The 20,986-nt window shown below is 34.9% G+C and overlaps 1 protein-coding gene and 3 gene segments (V, D, J or C); all 4 read left to right on the top strand.

Moving 5' to 3' along the window:
* Nucleotides 1-20,986, top strand: part of LOC101027262 (uncharacterized) — an 834,796-nt gene that overhangs the window by 180,535 nt on the left and 633,275 nt on the right.
* LOC121400748 lies at nt 5,099-5,577 on the top strand. The segment is given in 2 exon segments: nt 5,099-5,152; nt 5,240-5,577. Coding segments are annotated over 2 exon segments (384 nt in total).
* LOC121394418 lies at nt 12,995-13,455 on the top strand. The segment is given in 2 exon segments: nt 12,995-13,052; nt 13,130-13,455. Coding segments are annotated over 2 exon segments (357 nt in total).
* Nucleotides 17,356-17,892, top strand: LOC121394388. The segment is given in 2 exon segments: nt 17,356-17,418; nt 17,508-17,892. Coding segments are annotated over 2 exon segments (384 nt in total).

Raw genomic sequence — 20,986 nt, 5'->3', positions numbered from 1 at the left:
GAGTCGACAGTATACATTGGTCCACCTATTCCTTTTGTATTAGAACTACTTGAATTGTCATTAACCCTAAATTATTTCCGATTCGAAAATAATTTTTATTTACAAACATCTGGGACAGCGATGGGGGCGGCCATGGCGCCTGCATATGCTAATTTGTTCATGCACCACTATGAGCAATGCCATATAGTTCCCCGATTTGCTGAAAAGATGTTTCTCTTTAAACGCTACATCGATGATATGTTAATCATCTGGCGTGGGTCCCATGATGAATTCATTGAGATGGTTAATGAACTTAATGCATTGGATAGTCCGGTAAGATTTACTTGTACAATACACCCCAATACAATTCAATTTTTGGATATTGAATTGAAACTGTATAACAATAAATTGGATTTTACTCTTTTCAGAAAACCGACGGACAAAAATACACTCCTTCATTATGAGAGTTGTCATCCACCCCCAATGAAAAAATCCCTTCCGATTTCTCAATTTTGTAGGGTACTGAGAAACAATTCTGATAAACATACGGCTGAATGTCAACTTGGGGAGATGTGGCTCCGCTTTAGTGAGCGTGGTTATCCGGATAGGTTGCTACACCAGGCCCTTTCCACCGCCAGACAAAGGATAGCGGATGTAGGTGTGCCACCACAAAAGGAACCTAGACTTACCTTTACCACCACTTATAACACATGTGCCGATGTGGCCAGTAATTTTTTACGTGATCAGTGGAAAATCATTGAGGCTGATAAATCTTTAAGACAAGTGGTAACAGGACCCCCAATGTTGTCTTACAAACGGGGTACAAACCAAAGAGACTTGTTGGTCAAGAGTGATCCGACAATGTGCTATTCAAAAAAACCAGGGGGTTGGTTGAGTACACTGAAACCCGGTTGTTTTAGATGTCCAAACTGTACATCCTGTAGATATATGAGCCCGGGCACATCATTTTTTCATCCCCAAACTGGCAAACGATTAAATATCAGACATCACATTTCATGTACCACCACTCACGTGATATATTTGATCACGTGTCCCTGCGGGCTATCCTACGTAGGCAAAACAGACCAAACATTGCGGCTAAGGATGGACGGGCACCGCTCTGCCATCAGTACAGCCTTCAGGGATGGCCATACTACTAAACCTGTGGCGAAACATTTTTTAGAAAAAGGTCATAGATTGCCCACATTTAGATTTATTGCCATCGATCATATCCCACCCCTGAAGCGAGGTGGAGACAGATCTAGATTGCTATTGCAGCGTGAAACCTTTTGGATCCGCAAACTAAACACTGTTGCCCCTACAGGATTGAATGAATATTGTTCTTTCCTATGCTTTCTAAATCAGCGTTAAATATGATTTATAAGCTACATAGTTGCCATTAAGCTCTGACAAAAGTTTCCACATTGATCAGTCTGTATGTTTTGTTTTACTTTGTATCAACTTTTAAGTAACAAAAGTTTTTTATACTTTGCAGTAATCACATATACCTGTTTCCTATCTGGTGTTGGACTCTTTATGGTCACATGATTGCGGGGGTGTGCACAATTGGGTGAGTCACATGTTTTTAGCTATTTAAACATGGTGGATGTACTAAAAATATGGTCTTGATAAAGGTCTTAGGAGCAGACCGAAACGTTGGCCGAATTTTTTAATGTAATCTAATAAATATGGATTTTTAATCTTTTGTACACAAACCCTGGTGTGCATCTTTTTTCTTTCGTTATTTTTATATATATATATATATATATATATATATATATATATATATATTTTTTTTTTTTTTTTTTTTTTTTTTTGAAAGAGAGGATCAGCACTCGCAGGACGTAGAAAAATTAAATAAAAATATATTAAAGAACTATGGACTGATGTTTCGGCCCTTCCAGGGCCTTTCTCAAAGTGTCTTAACAAACAGTGAAAGTTGCTTAAATTCAAGTACTGGCGGGAAAACAGCAATTGTTACTTTCTTGTAACGTCATAAAATAAGCGACTATCATTAAAGATCACACTGAAGTTATAGTAGATAATCCATAGAGGTTAAAAAGTTACCCATATGCACTTTTAAATGATTCCTTCCTAAAAGTGCCACAGTCGCAAATAAATTTAAAAGCAACATAATATGTAACACAATTAACACTATGGCAGCATTGTAACCATCCCATATAGAATTACTCATTTAAAAGAACACTCCATTGCCTGTGTTACCTATATGTAAAGTTTGAGAAATAGATCTAACATGGCCCATGGGTAAACATCTTCCGGTCATAAAATTCAATACTCACTATATATAATATCAAGATTTACTGTCTGGACTTCCACTATCATAAATATACTGCACCTATTCATGCTTCCCTTCCCTTCCGGATTTTGTAAATTTCATGGCACTATCCCACTTACTCAACTACTCCGTTATTTTATTATCGGTATATATTAATTTATATAATTTTTATCATTTTTATAATTTCTATGGTGTATAACTGGGGCCAGCATGTTACTATCCCGCTCTGATTGGGGGCCATCGTTTAATGCCTTCGTAAACTAACAGATTAATGGGCCATTAAATGTTCCATAATTAACCCAATGTGTAAAAAATAAATAAATCATACCATACATCAGTGACAGTGCATCCCTACAAAAGTGGTCATGTGTTCTCTATGCTCAGTGTCCGCTCTCGATATAAAATTAATACTAAGTATTACTATATATTAGGGATGCACCGAATTCAGGATTCGGTTCGGGATTCAGCCAGGATTTGGCCTTTTTCAGCAGGATTCGGCCGAATCCTTCTGCTCGGCCGAACCTAATCCAAATCCTAATTTGCATATGAAAATTAGGGGCAGGGAGGGAAATTGTGTGACTTTTTGCCAGAAAACAAGGAAGTAAAAAATGCTTTCCCCTTCTGCTCTGTGGGAGAGGAATAAAATGTTCAAAAGTGTCCTGTATTCAAAGTAAATGGGAATATAAAAGTATAAAAGTTGATTAAGGTTATTCTTTATCCAATATTTAGAAGATAATGGAATGCAATGCAATTTAATATACTCCATATAGCCATCCGAACAGGGATTTGTTCAGAATTTTTACAAATTTTTCATCAGACCCACTTCTGATAAATTCAGAAAAGTGTTACAAACTGTCCTGCACAGTTTTTAACTTTACCTTTAGTAACAATGTTATTAGTCTGGCAGCCCTGGGAGGACATTGTATGATGGTTTAATTGAAATAAAACCATTATTAGACTATTGCATAACAGCAAACAAATCATTTGCAGACTGAAGATACAGATTGGTTACAATGAGAAATAGTCCAGAGAAAAGGTGAAAAATACTAAATCTTGCAGGAGGGGCAGCAAAAGCACATTAACATCCCATTTCTACACTCAAAACAGATTTTCTTACCAGGAACATATGTTATATTCATCTGTTAGTGTTACTGAAGCAATAATGAAATTATAGACTGAAAACACAGTTTTTCTGTTCAAGACCATCAGTGAATCCAGTTATAAATGTATGACTTCAGAATTTATTGGCTGAGCCTAGATGCACATTTTCAGATGACTGGTTGAGCAGTGGTTCCACTTTGGCCCACACTCATAATTCCTGATTGGATGGAGCCCACTTCTGTCATGAGTCCCTGAAGGTTACCAAGAGAGACAGAAAGATCCTCCTGATAACTTTAGTGGCTGAAACTCCAGTTTTAAAATCAAAATTTTAGATTTTAGCATTTCTGTTACAGAGAGTACAATTGCATCTTCTGCACTAGCGATGCAGCCCCCCTCGACCTGTTCGAGCATTAAAAAGTTAGCCAATATTTTCTGGAATATAGTTTTCTACTTTCAAACAAGAGATCAGTAAATGCTACCTGCTAAATGGTTGCTATGGGTGACTTGAACTAGAGAAAGCTTTGCATTTGTTACTTTCTGGGTAATACCTGCAGGGCAAGTTACAGAAATTGGTGTTTTGACACAGAAGTAAAAGGCCTGTGGCTCTGTTGCCTATACAAATCTTTTCATTAACCATATTTGTGAGGTTCCCTCCTCTACAGGCAGTTATTGGATTTCTTTTATGGGTCTGATAGAACCTCTGAGAGGGTGCCTTAACTTCACCTGCATACTACAGGTTCTATATATATTCTTCCTGTGGAGGATAGTTCATTTCAAAATACAAATACACTGCTTAATGAATTTGGAGATGAAAACATGGTTTAAAATCTGAATTTCAAATATCGGGCAGAATATGTTGAACTTTATTTTTGTTTACTCACAAACTGTAACTAATTGCCAAAGGTGGTAAATAGTTTTTATAGCCAGGGCATTTCAATGTAATATCCTTACTCTCCACATGCTTGAATTTAAAAAAAAATATGCTGCAGGTCTAGTCAGTTATAGCAACCGATCTGAAGGTGGCATTTACAGTCGCCTCCAAACATCTTATTTTTTGCTATGGGTGACTGCCCTTTGGTAAACATTGTGCCTTTTATAACATATGGAGGCAAGAATTACTGAAATAGGAATTTTCTCCAAGAAATAATTCAATTATCTGTTAGGGAGAAGGTTAAATGGCATCAGTTAGTCACAGAACAACTGAAACACAAAATACATAAACAAATGTAAATAAGGCAGATATGAACCTTGATTCCTAAATCTGAACCTGATTTTCCAGTCCCCTGCTTCAAATATTCTAAGAAAAAAAATTATTTGACACAGAACAATAATATAAAAGGTACACTACTCGCTCTTAGATACTTTGCTTACTGGTAATGAAAATGAAATATTCTGTCAAAGGTGGATGATAAAAATATGACTTTACAACTCTATTAAAAGATTAAAAGAAAAGAGGATATCCTAGAAAATGCCTTTTTGATAATCAAAGATTAATAAACTGCTAACACAAATACAGTAGAACATATTTTTTAAGTACTAATACTATTTTATATTTCATATACTTTATACATGATCAGAGAATCGTTCATTTAATTATAACACTTCCCTTTCCTCAGTCTTATACTGTAATCAGAATTCATTATGCAAATGATTATTTTCCTTCAACTAAAGTATATAAAATGTTAACGAACTCCCTCTAAGACAATTAGTCAGTGACATTTCCTGCTAACATGGGCTTTGCTATTTTTGTAATTTTCATGTTTTTTTCTCCACCATGTAAGGAAAATATGTGTTTTAACTTTATTGTATTTGAACTTTGAATATGTTTCTAAAATATTTAATATGATTCTCTATTATTTGCAGGTATCCTCTCTCAGACATTACAAGAGTCTGGTCTTGGAACTGTGAAACCCTCAGAGTCACTCAGACTGACCTGCACAGTTTCTGGGTTTGAGCTAACTAGCTATTATGTGTACTGGATTAGGCAGCCTCCTGGGAAGGGACTGGAATGGATTGGACTTGTAGTTGAGGATGGGAGCGCAATTATTGCTGATTCCCTGAAAAACAGAGTTACAATTACTAAAGACAATGGAAAGAAACAGGTCTACCTCCAAATGAATGGGATGGAAGTTAAAGACACTGCCATGTATTACTGTGCAAGCGACACAGTGACAGAAGAGAATGAGGAAGTGAGACAATAACTAAATGTCAAATCACAGTGCGCAATAAACCAAACAAAAAGAATTTAAAAAAAATTACATCAATTATCAATCCCATAAATATTCAAACCAATTATTCTGCAGCCCAAACTTAAATGTCACCACTCTCATGTTTTCTTCTGGCAGTTTAGTAAACTTAATAAGCCGAACTGCTAAACATTTAAACATATTTTTTATTTTATTTGTAAGAGTACGCAGAGCATGCAATAGATGGTGCAGATGCTAGGTCATTGATTTAAAGAGTAAGTCATTAATATTATATTCAAATAGTGACTTTAAATGCTCAAATGCTACCAGTGCTCCTACTTATTAAGTTGTTAAACTTTATATATTCATTAATAAATGTATTTAATAAATGTGAATTCCAAGAGCATTGTGAACAGTTTGATATCCCATATGCACAAGGTTAATAAATAGAATTTAGAGGCCAATCATAGCAGTAAAAAAGTATTGCAATGTGAAATTGGGGGTCAAAATCCCCAATTCCTCTAGCAGGATGGCAACAAGAGAGAACTCTGGATGCAGAGCAACCGTGTGTCTTCCATGTCTCTTCTGTATTCACCTGCTCTGTCTAGGGGCACAAGTGCTGATCACATTTTAGAAGCTGGTTAAGCACTTGCAGATCTGAAATTTATACAAATCTAGATGTATGGCTACTATTTCTTTTTATCCACAGATTATAGATTCTACAATATTTGTTAATAAAAACGTTTCTGTTCTATTTTCACTGTATTAAGTGACTTGCACTGGTTTCTAAAATGATTTACCAGTTCTATAATTTGTACACAATTAAAAAAAAGAACATGGATAAGTGATATATATATATATATATATATATATATATATATATATATATATATATATATATATATATATATATAATACACAAAAGCCATGAATATCTTGAAAATTATATCCTGTATATAAAGTTCTGATGTCATCAGTTATAAATGGTGAGTTGTGATGTCATTTTTGTACCCCCAGTTGCAACATATAAGGATATTAGAAGTTCTCCCGGAGTTCCATGACTGGTATAAAAGCACTCGGCCTTAAGCCTCGTGTTTTTATATGGTCATGAAACTCCTTGTAATTTTAGGGGGTACTTTATTCACTATATATATATCTATCTATTCACTATCTATCTATCTATCTATCTATCTATCTATCTATCTATCTATCTATATATATATATATATATATATATATAAAAATAAAGCATCATATTACATCACACTCACAGCTTTTTAGTGATAAACATAAAAGTCAATTTGTTGAGCCGAAGTCTGCCACCCAATCTATTTTCTTTTACCTTGTCAAGGTCCTCAAATGAATCATAAAAAAAGAGTTTTTACTAATTGGATTGATTATGCAATCTATCAATCATTTGTAATTAAAAATAACCTATAAAATGCTATTTTAGAAATGCATTGCAATGTGCAATAATCGGTTGCAAATGATCATTTTTACCCAGGATGAAGTGTTTTTCCTTCCAGCATCTAAGTAGGCAAATGCTAAATAGTGACTGCTGCAACCTGCATGAGATTCAACAAAAAGGGAGTAAATTCGGGGGCAGATTTATCAAGGGTCGAATTTCGAATTTGAAAAACTTTGAAATTCAAATTCAAAAAGACCAACCAAATTTTTTTTTGGTGGAATAGGTCCATTTTCAATCGAATACGTCCGTTTTCAATCGAATTTGAATCGTATGAATCAAAGTAATATCGCATTCAACCGTACGATTAAAAATTCACTTTTTAAAATTACACCAATTGACTCAAAATAGGTTGTAGGAGGTCACCCATAGGCTAAAACAGCAATTCGGCAGGTTTTAGATGTCGAATGGTCAAAGTCAAATTTTTAAAGAGACAGTATATGATGAATTTCAAAATAATTTTTGATTTTTTTTTCAAATTGAATTTGGACTATTGCCTAGTCGAATTACACAAAAATTGGCTCAAAATTCCAATTTTTTTAATCCGAATTTTCACTTCGACCTTTGATAAATCTGCCCCTAATTGTTCACTTTTTGTGAAATTTGCTCAAGTGGTGACTTGCGGCCCCATTAGCCTAAAATTATGCAAATCAGCTGCATTCATGGACATAACCTGCTAACAGAACTTTTCAATTATTAGAATTTCCAGGATGTACTTAGTGCAAACACAAACCACCTTCAAGGAGGAAGAAAATAAACTAAGCAGCTGATTCAGATTATTTCAGATAATATTTGGTTAATTCTATACAGGTATCGCATAGGCTGGTTTGCCATTAAGGCAAAAAATTTGAGTATTTGAATGAAATGTAATCTATGGGACTAGTCTATAAAGCTTTCTGGATAGCGGGTTTCTGGATAAAGGATCCTATACTTAAAGCACCAGTAACATTAAAAAAAATGTAAAAAAAAAATCTTTAGTATGTATGTATGCAATACACTCCTGTGCTTTTGTGCAATTGCAGGAGTTGGTTGAAGAAATCTAGGTTCATGGATTCTGATTAGTTGGTCCCATTTTGCAGAATCCTCAGTCATCACAGGACCCCAACCCCACTGCAACACAGAACAGCACAGCAGCACTTAATCGTCCATATTGTTGTCTGATGCATGGACTTGTCCTGTCTTCTCATTGAATGGTTAATATGATTTTTACAGCAGGGCACTTCTCTGCTTGTTTGAATTTGTCTGTTGGTTTGTTTTCAGTATAGAATTATAAACTAAGGGCTAATATAAGTAAGTGTGTTTGTGTATAGAGGGGAGAGAGTTATATAGAGCCTGAAATGATCTATTATTATCATTGCGTACTGTGTTTTCAGGACACAAGTAGACAATGGTCACTCACATAAAATCATGTATTTATATATATATATATATATATATATATATATATATATATATATATATATATATATATATATATATATATATATATATATATATATATATATATATATATATATATATATACATACACACAGGTATGGGATCTGTTATCCAGAAGGCTCGGGAACTTAGGTTTTCCATAACTTAAAGGGGTTGTTCACATTTGGGTTAACTTTTAGTATGATGTCGCAGGTTATAATCTGAGACATTTTGCAATTGGTCTTCATTTTTTATTATTTGTGGTTTTTGAGTTATTTAGCTTTTTATAAAGCAGCTCTCCAGTTTGCAATTTCAGCAATCTGGTTGCTAAGGTCCAAATCACCCTAGCAACTATGAATTGATTTGAATACAAGACTGGAGTATGAATAGGAGAGGACCTGAATAGAAAGATGAGTAATTAAAGGTACCAATCAAAAAACATTTGTAGCTTTACAGAGCATTTGTTTTTAGAAGGGGTCAGTGACCCCCATTTGAAAGCTGGAAACAGTCAGAAGAAAAAGGCAAATGATTGAAAAACTATAAAAAAAAACAAAAAAAACTAAAAAGACCAATTGAAAAAATGCTTAGAATTAGTCATTCTATAACATACTAAAAGTTAACTTAAAGGTGAACCACCCCTTTAAGTCTACCAGAAAATCATTAAACAAATCCAATAGGCTGATTTTGCTTCGCATAAGCATTAATTCTATCTTAGTTTGGATCAAGTACAAGGTACTGTTTTATTATTACAGAGAAAAAGGAAATTATAAAAAATGTGTACTATTCGGATAAAATGTTGTCAATCGTAGATGGCCTTACCATAAAAAATTTGCTTTGCGGGAGAAAAATCAGATTTTCCCAATTTTTCGGATTTTTTCTCCGATTTTTTTTTCACCTGAAAACTCAGATTTCTTATGCTTTTTGCCTGAAAACTTCGGGGTATTGCACGAAACCCAGCGCATATCAAAATAAAAATATCATTGGGACTTTTCCCATTGACTTATATGCAACCTCGATAGGTCTGAGATGCCGGATTTTCAGATTCTGACTTTTCCATCCTCGGGGTTTAATAAATCCTGGAAAATCTGTGATTTTTTTGTGATTTTTCGGAGTTTAGTAAATAACCCCCTTAGGGATGGGACTCAAGTAGGATGTGCTTAAAAGGTCAAACTGTTTCCTTTTTTGTCACACTTGATAAAGGGTGTGTGAGGCCCGAAACATGTTGTGTGTTTTGTAGTCTGGAATAAATCATTTGTAGCAGGAAATCTGCTTCTGGATTGCTCTCCTCATTATCTTAATTTATTAAGAACTCTGTCTGATATTGAAAACAGTTCATATGTTATAATTTTGAGTTAGGGGAAGGTCAATTAAAGTGTGCAGACCAACCTCAGTTTTACTGTACAAAATGTTGTATCATTCTATTGACATTTTCTATCTACTGTATGAGTATCAAAAAAAGGACAGTGTCAGACAATTTAATGTTAATGGATAATTAACCATGTTTCTTGCATGCAAATAGAAATCAATTTTTAAAAAAGTTCTTTCAAAAACCTGCAGCTCCCAGATAAAGCAGAGGAATCAGATGTGCTGCATTCAACTGTCAGACCCAAAACTCACACTGTCAGTATGAAGTCATTGTAGTCATGTCACTATTATGTTGATCATAATACAATTAAGAAGATACTGGATATTAAGTTACTTAAAGGGGAAGGAAACCTAGTTGGCGCAAAAACCCTCCTTAAGTTACTTAAAGGGGAAGGAAACCTAGTTGGCACAAAAACCCTTCCCCCTCCCGTGTGTTGCCCACCCTCCCTCCTCCCCCCTGGCCTACCCGTCCCGCTGGGCATATGCCCCTAACTTGTTACTTACCCTTCTGCGCAGGTCCAGTCCAGGGAGTTCACCGACGCCATCTTCTTCCACGCGATCTTCTTCATGCTTTGACTGGCGCATGCGCAGTAGGAGCATTTCGCCGGTACGATCTACTGCACATGCGCGTGACTTTTGCCGCATGCACAGTAGATCCGTATCGGGAGGGAGGAGGGTTTTTGCGCCAACTAGGTTTCCTTCCCATTTAAGGGTGATGACAGACATGGCTACTCGGAGAGATTAGTCACCCAGAGACAAATCACCTCTTCTTCAGACGACTAATCTCCCCTAAATGCCTTCCCGCTGGCTAGAATGTAAATTGGCGGTAGGATGGCACTCAGATCACTTGGTTTTTCCGAAATTGCCTGAAGTTGCCTCACGAGGAAACTTCGGGTGACTTCGGAAAGCTGAAGCGATCCAAGTACCATCCCACCGGCAATTTAAATTCTTTCCAGCGGAAAGTAGCCACATCTGCCACCACCCTAAACATCACATTCATGAACTGTTTTTACCCTTACCAAGTGCAAACGCAAGACGAGCACTGAACTACTCTCCCATTTTTGCTTAGTCTTTCTTATGTGGGGTCATGAATACTGAACTTAGAGTAGAGGCTTAAAATTCTTTACCCTGGTTCTGTCTGTAAAGTCAAGTCAATCCAAATTAGTCTGCACAACATACAGTCATTCACAAGTGACTTATTGCTTTAGTTTGTGCATGTGACTGTTGAGAGGTCTTGCACATGCCCCCACCCTATAATTCTGCAATGCTTAACCCTTGTCTTGAACACAATAATTATTGTATTTTAAAGTAAAACTGATTCCTGTGCTTATATCCTTTTATTACTTGAAAATTAAGTTGCTTTAACAGATTTTAAAATTTCCTGGATTTTACATACTTTTTTCATGGTCCCCTGAAAAACTTAAATGGTTGTTCTACTGAATATTCAGCTTATTAATTAGTTCAAATTTCCAGTCAGTCCCAGTTAAGGTTAAACCGGGAGGGTCTCACCTATTGTCCTGCATAGACTCCATATTGACTCTTAGCAATAATGGTACAAACTGGGCAGTTTCCTGGGTTTATAGTGGCTAATTATGGTTGGTACTGGTGCCATAAGTCCATAACATATTATGATGATTCACGTAAAAGTAAACCTTTATGAAAATGTATTGTATCAACATACCACAAATCTTTAGACACAGTCATATACTACTTTGTGTTGCAGTGACAAACAGTTCCAAGGAAAAGTGAAAAACAATAATCATGTCCTTCTTTAATCTTGCAGTAGGGGGAAGCAAAATCATGTTAAAATGTATACATTCAAACCATATTCACTTTATAGGAACATTTTTTTTATTTATCTCTTAGTGTTATTGATACAGGAATGGCATTAGACTGAAAACACATCCTGCACATCTGCACATCCTGCAGTTTGTATTTTACTGTCCAAAACCACAAATGACTTTTATTTTTTTAATACAGTAGACAATTGGGCCACTAATATAGATATTATTGCACAATTTAATTGGCTTTGGAAGGAAATAATCAGTAAGCAAGACTGAGGTTCCAGTCTGAGTGAGAAATTCATAACTCCAGTTTGGTTCTGCAGGAGTAATGCTTGTTGCTTGCCCTGGGGGATAGAAAACTGCTTTTTAAAGCGTTTCATTTGCTGAAAATTAATTTTTTTTTACTTTGGTTTACCTTTGTCATGTTATAATGTAAGAAGAAAAATTAAATATAAAATGCTATAAAGACTAAAAATAAGGCTGGGTACTTTACAGGTATGGGAACTGTTATCCAGAATGCTCCGGACCTGGGGTTTTCTGGATAACGAATCTTTCTGTAATTTGGGTCTTCATGCCTTAAGTCTATTAGAAATTCATTTAAACATGACATAAACCAAATAGGCTGAGTTTGCTTCTAATAAGGATGAATTATATCTTAGTTGGGATCAAGTACAAGCTACTGTTTTATTATTACAGAGAAAAGGGAAATTTAAAAAAAATGTGGATATTTTGGATAAAATGGAGTCTATGGAAGACAGCCATTCCGTAATTCGGAGCTTTCTGGATATTGGGTCTCTGGATAAGGGGTCCTATACCTGTATCTATTACAAGGAGCATGTATGCTCTTCAATCCCCCTTAGGTTGGAGCCTATGTTTTGCAAACAAACAAACACAATAAAGGTAATTAAGACAACCAAGTAAATAAATCTGCTCACAGGGATTTTCCAACCTTCTGCTACAGAACTTAGAACAAGGATAAAGCAAGTTGATGGCATTTTATAGCTCAATGTGGAAAATCAGATCTTACATTAATTTGCCTGCTTACAGATCATGAAATAATAAATATTCCATGTGAGAGGTCAGTTGTAAAAATGTGATAGATTTACAGCAATATAAAACTGTTAAAACATAAACCTAAATTATATACCCCTGAAAGCAGAGAAGATATCCTAGAAAATGTCTATAAAACTGGACAAATGTAGTAGAAACATGTTTACATTATTGCACTATTTTAAATATTATATTAAGTTAAATGATTAGATTGATTAATTTAATTTTTACAAAACTGTCTTTCCTCAAGCTGCCTTATAAGCAGATTTTATTATGCAAATCCTTATTTTCCTTCCGCTACAGTATATAAAACAGTAACAATTCCCCGTAAGACAATTAGTCAATGACATTGCATGTTAACATGGACTTCATTATTTTTTTAATTTTTATGTTTTTTTCACCATCATGTAAGGAACAGACAATGTTTTAAGAACTTTATTTTCTTAACCATAAAATATTTTATATGATTTTCTCTTATTTGCAGGTATCCTCTCTCAGACATTACAAGAGTCTGGTCCTGGAACTGTGAAACCCTCAGAGTCACTCAGACTGACCTGCACAGTTTCTGGGTTTGAGCTAACTAGCTATGATGTGCACTGGATCAGGCAGCCTCCTGGGAAGGGACTGGAATGGATTGGAGTTATAGATTATGACGGGAGCACACATATTGCTGATTCACTTAAAAACAGAGTTACAATTACTAGAGATACTGGGAAGAAGCAGGTCTACCTCCAAATGACAGGGATGGAAGTTAAAGACACTGCCATGTATTACTGTACAAGTCACACACAGTGACAGAAGAGAATGAGGAACTCAGACAATATCTAATATGAAATCACATTGTATCATATTGCAAAACCGCAAAAGACTACATGATGAAAAACATGAATCTCAACACTAATCATGTCAATTAGTTTGTTAAACTTTCATATTTTTATGAATGCAATTCTAGCAAACAATGCATTTAGTTGTAACAGTTGCTCAGTTACAGACTTTAGTAAAGCTCAACTCATGCTGTGGTTGCAACGATATACATTAACTGATAAATCTAATTTTTAACAGTTTAGAATTGTGAACAGCCACTGGAAAGAATGAGGGCAGTGGGAATAAAACAAAAAAGTCTGAAAACATGAATTTTAGAAAAACAATAAAAAATGTATATATATATATATATATATATATATATATATATATATCTCGAAAGAGAGGATCAGCAATCACAGGACTTAGAAAAATTAAATAAAAATGTATTAAAGAACTATGGACTGACGTTTCGGCCCTTCCAGGGCCTTTCTCAAAGTGTCTTAACAAACAGTGAAGGTTGCTTAAATTCAAGTACTGGCGGGAAAACAGCAATTGTTACGTTCATGTAACGTCATAAAATAAGTGACTATAATTAAAGATCACACTGAAGTTATAGTATATAATCCATAGAGGATAAAAAGTTACCCATATGCACTTTTAAATGATTCCTTCCTAAAAGTGCCACAGTAGCAAATAAAGTTCAAAACAACATAATATGTAACACAATTAACTCTATGGCAGCATTGTAACCATCCCATATAGAATTACTCATTTAAAAGAACACTCTGTTGCCTGTGTTACCAATATGTAAAGTTTGAGAAATAAATCTAACATGGCCCATGGGTAAACATCTCCCGGTCATAAAATTCAATACTCACTATATTTAATATTAAGATTTATTGTCTGGACTTCCACTATCATAAATATACTGCACCTATTCGTGCTTCCGGATTTTGTAAATTTCATGGCACTATCCCACTTACTCTCAACTACTCCGTTATTTTATTATCGGTATATAGTAATTTATATAATTTTTATCATTTTTATAATTTCTATGGTGTATAACTGGGGCCAGCGTGTTACTATCCCGCTCTGATTGGTGGCCATCGTTTAACGCCTTAGTAAACTAACAGATTAATGGGCCATTAAATGTTCCATAATTAACCCAATGTGTAAAAAATAAATAAATCATACCATACATCAGTGACAGTGCATCCCTACAAAAGTGGTCATGTGTTCTCTATGCTCAGTGTCCACTCTCGATATAAAATTAATACTAAGTATTAATATATATTAGGGATGCACCGAATACAGGATTCGGTTCGGGATTCGGCCAGGATTTGACCTTTTTCAGCAGGAATCGGCCGAATTCTTCTGCGCGGCCGAACCGAATCCAAATCCTAATTTGCATATGTAAATTAGGGGCAGGGAGGGAGGGAAATTGTGTGACTTTTTGCCAGAAAACAAGGAAGTAAAAAATGCTTTCCCTTCTGCTCTGTGGGAGAGGAATATAATGTTCAAAAGTGTCCTGTATTCAAAGTAAATGGGAAAATAAAAGTTGATTATGGTTATTCTTTATCCAATGTTTAGAAGATAATGGAATGCAATGCAATTTATTATACTCCGTATAGCCATCCTAACAGGGATTTGTTCAGAATTTTTACAAATTTTTCATCAGACCCAATTCTGATAAATCCAGAAAAGTGGTACAAACTGTCCTGCACAGTTTTTAACTTTACCTTTAGTAACAATGTTATTAGTCTGGCAGCCCTGGGAGGACATTGTATGATGGTTTAATTGAAATAAAACCATTATTAGACTATAGCATAACAGCAAACAAATAATTTGCAGAAAATATTGGCTAACATTTTAATGCTCGAACAGGTCGAGGGGGGCTGCATCGCTAGTGCAGAAGATGCAATTGTGCTCTCTGCAACAGAAATGCTAAAATCTAAAATTTTGATTTTAAAACTGGAGTTTCAGCAACTAAAGTTATCAGGAGGATCTTTCTGCCTCTCTTGGTAACCTTCAGGGACTCATTTGCAGACTGAAGATACAGCTATATATTTGTTACAATGAGAAATAGTCCAGAGAAGAGGTGAAAAATACTAAACATGTCTTTCCACAATCTTGCAGGAGGGGCAGCAAAATCACATTAACATCCAATTTCTACACTCAAAACTGATTTTCTTCTGTTAGTGTCAATGAAGCAATAATGAAATTAGACTGAAAACACAGTTTTTCTGTTCAAGACCATCAGTGAATCCAGTTATAAATGTATGACTGCAGAATTTATTGGCTGAGCCTAGATGCACATTTTCAGATGACTGGTTGAGCAGTGGTTCCACTTTGGCCCACACTCATAATTCCTGATTGGATGGAGCCCACTTCTGTCATGAGTCAAGTTAAGAATTTTGCCTCAGATGGCAGTGCCCTGAAGGTTACCAAGAGAGGCAGAAAGATGCTCCTGATAACTTTAGTGGCTGAAACTCCAGTTTTAAAATCAAAATTTTAGATTTTAGCATTTCTGTTGCAGAGAGTACAATTGCATCTTCTGCACTAGCGATGCAGCCCCCCTCGACCTGTTCGAGCATTAAAAAGTTAGCCAATATTTTCTGGAAAATAGTTTTCTACTTTCAAAGAAGAGATCAGTAAATGCTACCTGCTAAATGGTTGCTATGGGTGACTTGAACTAGAGAAAGCTTTGCATTTGTTACTTTCTGGGTAATACCTGCAGGGCAAGTTACAGAAATTGGCATTTTGACACAGAAGTAAAAGGCCTGTGGCTCTGTTGCCTATACAAATCTTTTCATTAACCATATTTGTGAGGTTCCCTCCTCTACAGGCAGTTATTGGCTTTCTTTTATGGGTCTGATAGAACTTCTGAGCTGGTGCCTTAACTTCACCTGCATACTACAGGTTCTATATATATTCTTCCTGTGGAGGACTGTTCATTTCAAAATACAAATACACTGCTTAATGAATTTGGAGATGAAAACATGGTTTAAAATCTGAATTTAAAATATCAGGCAGAATATGTTGAACTTTATTTTTGTTTTCTCACAAACTGTAACTAATTGCCAAAGGTGGTAAATAGTTTTTATAGCCAGGGCATTTCAATGAAATATCCGTACTCTCCACATGCTTGCATTAAAAAAAAAATATGCTGCAGGTCTAGTCAGTTATAGCAACCGATCTGAAGGTGGCATTTACAGTCGCCTCCAAACATCTTGTTTTTTGTTATGGGTGACTGCCCTTGGGTAAACCCTTTTATAACATATGGAGGCAAGAATTACTGAAATAGGAATTTTCTCCAAGAATGAATTCAATTATCTGTTAGGGAGAAGGTTAAATGGCATCAGTTAGTCACAGAACAACTGAAACACAAAATACATAAATAAATGTAAATAAGGCAGATATAAACCTTAATTCCTAAATCTGAACCTGATTTTCCAGTCCTCTGCTTCAAATAGTCTAAGAAAAAAAGTGAAACGGCACAGAACAATAATATAAAAGGTACACTACTCACTTTTAGATACTTTGCTTACTGGTAATGAAAATAAAATATTCTGTCAATGGTGGATGATAAAAATATGACTTTACAACTCTATTAAAAGATTAAAATTCTATAACCCTAAAAGAAAAGAGGATATCCTAGAAAATGCCTATTTGATAACCAAAGACTAATAAACTGCTAACACAAATACAGTAGAACATATTTTTTAAGTCCTAATACTATTTTATATTTCATATACTTTTTACATGATCAGAGAATTGTTCGTTTAATTATAACACTTCCCTTTCCTCAGTCTTATACTGTAATCAGAATTCATTATGCAAATGGTTATTTTCCTTCACCTAAAGTATATAAAATGTTAACGACCTCCCTCTAAGACAATTAGTCAGTGACATTTCCTGCTAACATGGGCTTTGGTATTTTTGTAATTTTCATGTTTTTTTCTCCATCATGTAAGGAACAGATAAGATAAGATTTTAGTAATTTTAGTTTATTTTTTTTATTTTATAAAATATTTAATATGATCCTTTCACCTTTGCAGGTGTCCTCTCTCAGACATTACAAGAGTCTGGTCCTGGAACTGTGAAACCCTCAGAGTCACTCAGACTGACCTGTACAGTTTCTGGGTTTGAGCTAACTAGCTATGATATACACTGGATCAGGCAGCCTCCTGGGAAGGGACTGGAATGGATTGGACTTGTAAGGCCTGGTGGGAGCACAGCTATTGCTGATTCCCTGAAAAACAGAGTTACAATTACTAAAGACAATGGGAAGAAGCAGGTCTACCTCCAAATGACTGGGATGGAAGTTAAAGACACTGCCATGTATTACTGTGCAAGCGACACAGTGACAGAAGAGAATGAGGAAGTCAGACAATAACTAAATGTCAAATCACAGTGCGCAATACACCAAACCAAAAGAATTTTTAAAAAATGACATCAATTATCAATCCCATAAATATTCTGCAGCCCAAACTTAAATGTCCTCACTCTCATGTTTTCCTACTTAGTAAACTTAATAAGCTGAACTGCTAAACATTTAAACATATTTTTTATTTTATTTGTAAGAGTACGCAGAGCATGCAATAGATGGTAATATTCATACCAATTACTCTGCAGCCTAAACTAAACAAATTAGTGTGAATGTCCCCACTCTCAATTTTCCCTGCTGGCAGTTTATTAAACTTAATAATAAACTAAACTGCTAAACATTTATTTTTTATTATATTTGTAACAGTATGCAGTGCATGCAATAGATGGTGCAGATGCTGGGTTTACATGATGGAAGTCATAAGGAACAGAAATAAAGTCATTATTAATATATTCAAATAGTGACTTTAAAAGCTCAAATGCTACCAGTGCTCCTACTTATTAAGTTGTTAAAGTTTGATATATTCATTTATAAATGTCTTGAATAAATGTGAATTCTAAGAGCATTGTGAACAGTTTGATATCACATATGCACAAGGTTAATTAATAGAATTCAGAGGCCAATCATAGCAACAAAAAGTATTGCAATGTGAAATTGGGGGTTAAAGTCCCCAATTCCTCTAGCAGTGTGGCAGCAAAAGAGAGAACTCTGGATGCAGAGCAAACGTGTGTCTTCTGTATTCACCTGCTCCGTCACCTGCTGATCACATTTTAGAAGCTGGTTAAGCACTTGCAGATCTGAAATTTATACAAATTAAGATGTAAGGCTACTATTTCTTTTCATCCACAGATTCGAGATTCTACAATATTTGTTAATAAATAAGTTTCTGTTCTATTTCCACTGTATTAAGTGACTTGCACTGGAAGTACTCCTGTTTCTAAAATAAGTTACCAGTTCTATAATTTATACAGAATTAAAAAAAAAAGAACACGGATAAGTGAGATATATATAATGCAGGGCTGCCACTCAACCTATTTTCTTTACCTTGTCAAGGTCCTCAGATGAATCATAAAAAAAGAGTTTTTACTAATTGGATTGATTATGTAAAAATAAAACGTTCTATTAATCGTTTGTAATTAAAAATAGCCTATACAATGCTATTGTAGAAATGCATTGAAATGTGCAATAATCGGTTGCAAATGATAATTTTTACCCAGAATGAAGTGTTTTTCCTTCCAGTATCATAGTGGGCAAATGCTAAATAGTGACTGCTGCAACCTCCATGGGATTCATCAAAAAGGGAGAAAATTCAGGAGCACATCAAGGGTCAAATTTCGAATTTGAAAAACTTCGAAATTCGAATTCAAAAAGACCAATTGAAATTAAATACTATTTTTTTTTTGGCCGAATAGGTCCATTTTTGATTGAATAGGTCCACTTTCAATTTAATTTGAATCGTATGAATCGAAGTAATATCAAATTCGAATCATATGATTAAAACTTCACTTTTTAAAACTCCACCAATTGACTCCAAATAGGTTGTAGGAGGTCCCCCATAGGCTAAAACAGCAATTCGGAAGGTTTTAGATGGCGAATGGTCAGTCAAATTTGAGACAGTACATGATGAATTGCAAAATTCAAATTTTTGATTTTTGTTAAATTGAAATTGAATTTGGACTATTGCCTACTGAATTACACAAAAATTGGCTCAAAATTCTAATTTTTTTAATTCGAATTTTCACTTCGACCTTTGATAAATCTGCCCCTAAGTGTTCACTTTTTGTGAATTTAGCTCAAGTGGTGAATTGCGGCTCCATTAGCCTAAAATTATGCAAATCAGCTGCATTCATGGACATAACCTGCTAACAGAACTCTTCAAATATCAGAATTTCCAGGATGTACTTAGTGCAAACCCAAACCACCTTAAAGGGGGAGGATAATAAACTAAGCAGTTGATTCAGATTATTTCAGATAATACTTAGGTAATTCTATACAGGTATTGCATAGGCTGGTTTTGCCATTAAGGCAAAAAATTGGAGTATTTGAATAAAATGGAGTCTATGGGAGACAGCCTTTCGGTGATTTGGAGCTTTCTGGATAGCGGGTTTCTGGATAAAGGATCCCATACTTAAAGCACTAGTAACATTAAAACATGTGTAAAAAAAAAAATCTTTAGTATATATGGAAAAACAACACCAACACAGTTTATACTTTAAAATCGCAAAGTTTTTATTACGAAATAATTTACCAAAACTCCACTTGCGCTCGTCTTCAGGAAGTGATGGGGCGATCCATCGTGGGACACTTGATTTCTCCTCCCTGCCTCTTATAGGAGATAGCCAGGGAGGAGAAATAGAGCACCGCGTGATGGACCGTTGCCGAGTCGCCTTTTCTGACGAGGAGCCCAAGTGAAGTTTCAGTAAGCTATTTCATAATAAAGACTTTACGATTTTAACATTTAATTTGTGTTGGTGTTTTATTTTTATCTATTCTTAAGAATTTTTTTAAAATTTTTTTGATGTTACTGGTCTTTTAATTACAACGTCCAGATAGTAAAGTTTCAGGTCCACATTGACCTTTTATCAAGCATGAAAGGTTTTTTATTCTCTGGAATCTATGCCAAATATGTAACATAAAGGTGTTTTCATTGAAAGAAAATATCCCAGGAGCGATCTCCAGAATATGTAGATACGCGAGAAAGATGAAATTGAACTGCAATATTAGAAACACTGTAAAAAGTTTATAAAAATATAGAAAAAGCAATCAATCAAAAAGAATAATATAAATTAATTGAAAAAAGGCATTATTTCTGTTGTACTGTCTAAAAACTAAACTGGTGCACTCAAAACTGTGTCTCAAATGCATGTCAAACATAAAAAATGCCAGTATGTAAGGATCCTTAAACATCTTATACACAATCCTTACAACCTGGACTGAGCACCAAATGTGCTGCTTTGATAATCTGTACAGAATCCCACATTAGGTGCAATAGCAAAGAATGCAAGTATCCAATGCATTATACAATGTAAGGGCATCAACAATGCCTTCTGTGTAACTGATTTGCACAAAAACACCATAATGGCAGTCACAAGCATTATTCACATAAAGACTGTATTATTCTTCTATCTTGTTAAAATAATTGAATCCCTA

This window comes from Xenopus laevis, chromosome 1L (genome assembly GCF_017654675.1).
Source record: "Xenopus laevis strain J_2021 chromosome 1L, Xenopus_laevis_v10.1, whole genome shotgun sequence".
Lineage (NCBI taxonomy): Eukaryota > Metazoa > Chordata > Amphibia > Anura > Pipidae > Xenopus > Xenopus laevis.
This window is presented reverse-complemented; position numbering and strand designations above follow the sequence as displayed.